Source organism: Acanthamoeba castellanii, assembly GCF_000313135.1.
Source record: "Acanthamoeba castellanii str. Neff unplaced genomic scaffold scf7180000084576, whole genome shotgun sequence".
Taxonomy (NCBI): Eukaryota; Discosea; order Longamoebia; family Acanthamoebidae; genus Acanthamoeba; species Acanthamoeba castellanii.
The window spans coordinates 157,061-162,277 of record NW_004457486.1 but is presented as its reverse complement, the minus strand read 5'-3'; the positions used below and the strand labels follow the sequence as shown (position 1 = coordinate 162,277).

At 55.1% G+C, this 5,217-nt stretch overlaps 3 protein-coding genes across 3 annotated transcripts in view; 2 read left to right on the top strand and 1 right to left on the bottom strand.

The window, feature by feature from the left end:
* ACA1_045610 (uncharacterized protein) overlaps positions 1-103 on the top strand; it is a gene marked incomplete at both ends in the record, with an annotated part of 812 nt that extends 709 nt beyond the window's left edge. The window contains one exon of the mRNA XM_004340509.1: positions 44-103. Within this exon, the coding sequence (XP_004340557.1) occupies positions 44-103 (60 nt within the window). The remainder of the gene's footprint in view (positions 1-43) is intronic.
* A 956-nt stretch (positions 104-1,059) lies between these two features.
* Positions 1,060-3,822, top strand: ACA1_045600 (uncharacterized protein; the record flags this gene model as incomplete). The annotated part of the gene is made up of 12 exons (XM_004340508.1): positions 1,060-1,119; positions 1,226-1,367; positions 1,486-1,640; positions 1,700-1,826; positions 1,914-1,989; positions 2,117-2,235; positions 2,390-2,527; positions 2,641-2,859; positions 2,987-3,066; positions 3,194-3,343; positions 3,433-3,532; positions 3,638-3,822. 12 exons carry the CDS (start codon positions 1,060-1,062, stop codon positions 3,820-3,822), a joined length of 1,551 nt encoding a protein of 516 aa, XP_004340556.1.
* Positions 3,823-4,112: 290 nt separating this feature from the next.
* Positions 4,113-5,026, bottom strand: ACA1_045590 (Arf GTPase activating protein; the record flags this gene model as incomplete). The annotated part of the gene is made up of 5 exons (XM_004340507.1): positions 4,113-4,188; positions 4,284-4,366; positions 4,512-4,651; positions 4,737-4,845; positions 4,961-5,026. The coding sequence occupies 5 exons, from the start codon at positions 5,024-5,026 to the stop codon at positions 4,113-4,115; spliced, it is 474 nt and encodes a 157-aa protein (XP_004340555.1).
* Positions 5,027-5,217: the final 191 nt, after the last annotated feature.

Here is a 5,217-nt window from a genome sequence, read left to right as displayed (position 1 = left end):
GGTCCAGGTCGCCCTGGACCACCTCGACGCCCTTCTGACGCAGCGCTTGGCCCGCGGGCTTGGAGGGGTCGCGCGTGACCCCCCGGACCCGGTATTGCTTTGACAGCTCGGGGTCGTTGATGACGTGGTCCACGATGGAACCGCCCTGTTGGCCAGTGGCGCCAAAGACTACGAGAAGCTTGCTCATGGTGTTGGTGGTGATGGCGGTGATGGTTGAATGTTGCGTTGGGAAGGGGGAAAACGGGGTTTTGCATGTCGAACATATACTGCCATTGGTGCAGTTTAAGGAAACTTGTGGATTGTTGCGAGTGCCCCAGTGCATTGTTGCGGACCAATCGCAACAATTTAAACTGTGCGTATCGCGTGTCGTCTCTCGTGGGCCTTCTTCTTAAGCCTCAGGATCATGCTCGGCCCACTACCGGGCCATGTCCTTCTTGATGCGGGTCAACGGAAAGGACCCTCAAAGCGGGGCTAGGCGCCGGATACCTTGGCTCAGGTATGCGCCGCCAACCAGGCGTCACTGTCGACTGGGTGCATCTGGCCACGATAAGGTGCGCCCTTGGCGATGGTGACGGCAATGCTACAAGCTGAGCTTCCTGCCTGCATCAGTGTTGGTTTCTGGGGGAGCCAGGTTCAGGTGTGCAGCGCCAGTAGAAATGGTGGCGCACGACCTGTACGGGCAGGGCGCCGTATCTGGCCTGGAGGAGTCCTGGTGGTCGTGGCTGTCCGGCTGCTTGGAATACTTCAGTTTAATTGACAAAAATTCAGAAAATATGAAATAATTAACCATTTTGAAGCATTTAAAAACCTTCTCCGTGGAGAACAAGCTCGTTACTCGTATCGATGCGACGCGCCGGGCTTCGTGCGCGAAGCGCGAGCCGCCGGTGGTCGTTATGGTGCAGTTCGATTTATTTGTTCTGATTTATTTGTTTTGTTTTCAATTACATAGATTGAATGTTGGAATCTCATGTTGTCGGTCATCGTCATCTTCTTATGTTGGCGCCCAGGGCGATTGCCGGACTCCTGTTCTTGATTGTTCTGGTGACGGCCAACATCTACATGTACCTCAGCGTCATTCGTGCTCCACCTCCCGCTGGCGACCCGCAGCTTCCCGCCCCTGTACGTGCATGACACACGGCATGGCACGACACGACACGAAGCGACACACGACATTGACATTCTGACAACACGACACACGACCATACAGCACGACACGACACGCCAGTCCAGAGGTTCTGGCCCGGTGCTGCGACCACCGGCGGTGGGGACACTGGCGCAAGAGTTGGCCGCCTACGAGTTCACGCACGTCAACGATCAACAGCTGTCCGACGAGCACATGTCCGTCTACCGAGGCAAGTCTGAGTGTCGTGTGTCGTGTGTCGTGTGTCGTGTGTCGTGTGTGCGTGTGTCGTGTGTGTCGTGTGTGTCGCGTGTGTCGCGTGTCGTGTGTGCGGTGTTGCGATCTGAACGTGGAGGCGGTCGCAGGGTTCGGGCTTTACTCGATGTCGACGCACGTGGGTCCGATCTCGGACATCAAGGACTTCCTGGTGCCGCGGTTCGGCATCAAGGTGACCGATCTCAACTTCCACGAGGGACACTGCGCGCGCGTGGGCAACTGCGCGGTGAACCAGGGCCTCAAGGTCTCTCTCTATGTGTGTGTGTGTGTGTGTGGTGCGTGCTCATCGCTTGATTGGGCCAGATTATCGACCACCGGGATATCTACACGCTGGGCGCGTGCCCTGGCATCACCAAGCGCCGATTCTTCTACGAGTACCGCGAGTGGGTCCAGGAAAACGTCGACGCGTTCCTCTGCACCCACCCCGCAGGTACAAGCTTAGCCGCCCATTCATTCCTTTCGGCCATACATGTTGATATATATATTAATATATAATATATATATATTTCATCTTCAGGTATTTGTGAGGCCTACATGGCGTTCAACAAGTCGATCATGGTGATCGCCACCACGCGCTTCGATCTCGCCCGGGCGTACGTGTTTGCAGTACTACGCACCAATGCCTGCCTGTGGCCATGTGTTTATTTTTTGGTGCGTGGTGTGTGCCGTGTGTGCCGTGTGTCGTGGTGTGTCGTGGTGTGTGCGCTGTGTGGCGCATAGTGACGAGGCGGTTTGCATGGACGGGTTCGTGAACAATCTGCGACGCCTCGCAGCCGATCCGCGCAACGTGATCGCGGCCAACAACCTCTACGACGTCCACTACATCCGCTTCTTCACCGGTTCCACCTCTTCCTCTTCCTCTCCAGTCGCTGCTCGATTAACACGCTCCACGCACACGCACACGCACTACCGCACACGCACACGCTCCACGCACTACCGCACACGCACACGCACTACCGCACACGCACACGCACTACGCGTTATGAACAACAGGAATACAAAATGTGGAGCTCATACCGTCGTATTGCGGCTATGTGAGCGCCACGTACAAGCCCGCGGCGGAGAACAGGCTGCTGGTGGGGCTCAGTCGAGGAATCACCTTCACCGAGAGCCTCTTCAACCCGCTCAGAGGTAAGTCGGGTCTGTCTTACTGATCAACTGCACTTCCAATTCTCACGTCGCACACGCACCACCGCACGCACGGCACCACGCACGGCACACGACACGCACGACACACACGGCAGCGATTTGGGATTCATCGAGGACGCAGCGCAAGTTCACGCTCACCATGCAGGCAGCGCTGGGCAGCTACAAGTACGCGGACTTGACAGCGTTCAAGGGGGTGGTGGTGATCCCCTACCAGTGCTCGATAATGTCCATCTTCGAGTACTACCGTATGGGCATCCCGATGATCGTGCCCTCGCTCGACCTCCTCACCTCGTGGCACATGGACTGGCGCTGTGGTACGCACACCGCACACACCGCACACATCGCACACACCGCACACACCGCACACGCATATACAACGCGCACCACGGCACACACCGCACACGGTCTTAGCTAACATTGCGTTCTTATTGACGTCAAAAGTGCGTGAGCGCACGTGGGACGGCGCGATCCATCATCGCTACCTCGGCGCGTCGAGGTACCCGCGTCACTCAGAGGCCGAGGTACCACCCATTACACGTTCAATTGGCGGTGTGCCCCGACTGCCGGCCAACAATTCATGAATTGATCGCACACGACCGCACACGCACGCACACGCACACACGACCGCACGCGCATTGGGGAACGCAGAGCTTGGCGGACTGGGACCCCAACAACGAGTTGAACGCGACGGTGGTGCGGCAGTGGCTCTCGTTCTCGGACTTCTACCACTGGCCGCACGTCATCCTGTTCGATTCGTGGGAGGACCTGGCCCAGAAGCTCGACGCCGCCGACTTCCACGTGCGTGCTTTATTATTTTTGTTGTTTTGTTATTAGTATTTGCTCTCTGGAATGTGTCTGGAATGCTCATAGAGTGGCACCCACCACAGGAAATAAGCCGAGGAATGTTGGACTACAGCGACAAACTGCGCCGACAGCTGGAGAACAAGTGGAAGAGCGTCATGGATCGCATGTGGGGCGAGGTCCCAGGTAGAACACCTCTTCTTGATTGTTTCTCACGACACACAGCATGACACGACACGCACACGCACACGCACACGACACGACACACGGCACACACGGCACACACGGCAGGGCCGGGAGGGCGGAAGGTGTCGCGCAACTACGACGAAGCCATGCAAAAGCTGTGGGGCATCGCACCACCGGCGGACCCGTGCGAGGAATGCGAGCTGCGCCCGCAACTGGACGAGGAGCAGGACGGCATTCGGCGCGTTTGGGCCAAGCAAAAGTTGCAATTCGAAGACGAAGAGACATGGTAAGGATTCGTCATTGTTTTTTAAAGGGGCATGTTTGCAATGCAACAAACCAAACAAGGGGTTTTACTGTATACAATAGTTAAATTCTCAACTACCTCATGTGTGTTGCCGGGGGGAACTTATTCCACATGGCATGTTGCATCTCAACAAGACCCAGCAAATCAACAACCAATCCGCTGTGGTGTAGTCGGTAACATTTATGGTTCTCACCCATGCGCCCCGGGTTCGATTCCCGGCAGCGGAACATTCCTTTTCCCATTCATTTTGGTCTGGTGGTTTCAAAAAACAACTTTTTATTTGTTTTGTGCGCTCAACGCGGAGTATCTCTTGAGTTCGTACTTGCTCCTGATGAACTCTACTCGTTCCTTACTGCACGTGCCCAATAAATGATGAGATTTGTGTGGTGAGTGTGTCGTGTGTGTGTCGTGTGTGAATGCGCGTGCGTGTCGGAGAGAGGAACGCACAATGTGGCTGGTGGCTTGTGGTCCTCGGGCAACTGGGCGGCCCACTCCGTATTTGCCTTGCGATTGCCCATATTCTCCATAAACTGTGTTGGTTTTTGATTATTAATGATTGAGTAAAAATCATTAATAATAATTATGAAAAGAAGTAATAATGAAAAGAATGAATTATAATCAAAAAGTTAATAATAAAGCCAAATATAATCATTGAGGCCGACAGGACAGGGGTACCCGGATCATGGCGTCGTCCCACATGTCGAGCGTGAGCGATCGGATCTTCGACGGGGCCCCGTTGAGATGCATGCCCCGATGCACGCCGCTGCACTCGATACAAATGAAGACGCCCAGCGACAGCGACGCCCATTCAGGATCTGGTTGTCGTGTGCGTGTGCGATGGTGCGTGTCGTCAGAAACCACTTCGCTGATGGCCACCAAAACAAAGCGCGGGGGCAGTACTGGTGGCGCCGCAGTCAGCGCACTGGTCGTTGCCTTCGATATTGAGGAGGCGTCGCATCTCCGACTTCCCACCCTCCACGGCCGCTTCGATCTCTCCGGCTTCGTTGTTCTGGGTTTTAAAAAAATAAATAGAAGAAAATTGGAAAAAAAATAACAAAAGAAACAATAAAATTAGTTTTAGTGGTAATTAATAAAAAAAAAAAAAATGAAAGAAGGGGTTGAACCTGGAGGGCGTATTGGATGGAGGTCTGGCGTTCGGCCAGGGTGTTCTTGAGAAGGAGATCCATCATCTTCTGCTTGAGCGCGTTGATCACGGCGATCCAGTTGTCCTTCTCCTGGCTCGTCTCCGCCGCAAACACGTAGTTGCGGTTCACTAACAATGAAACGACACGCGTCAGCGCACACCGCACACGCGCCACTGAAAGTCCACGCCCACGCCCACGCCCACGCCCACGCCCACGCCCACGCCCACGCCCACGCC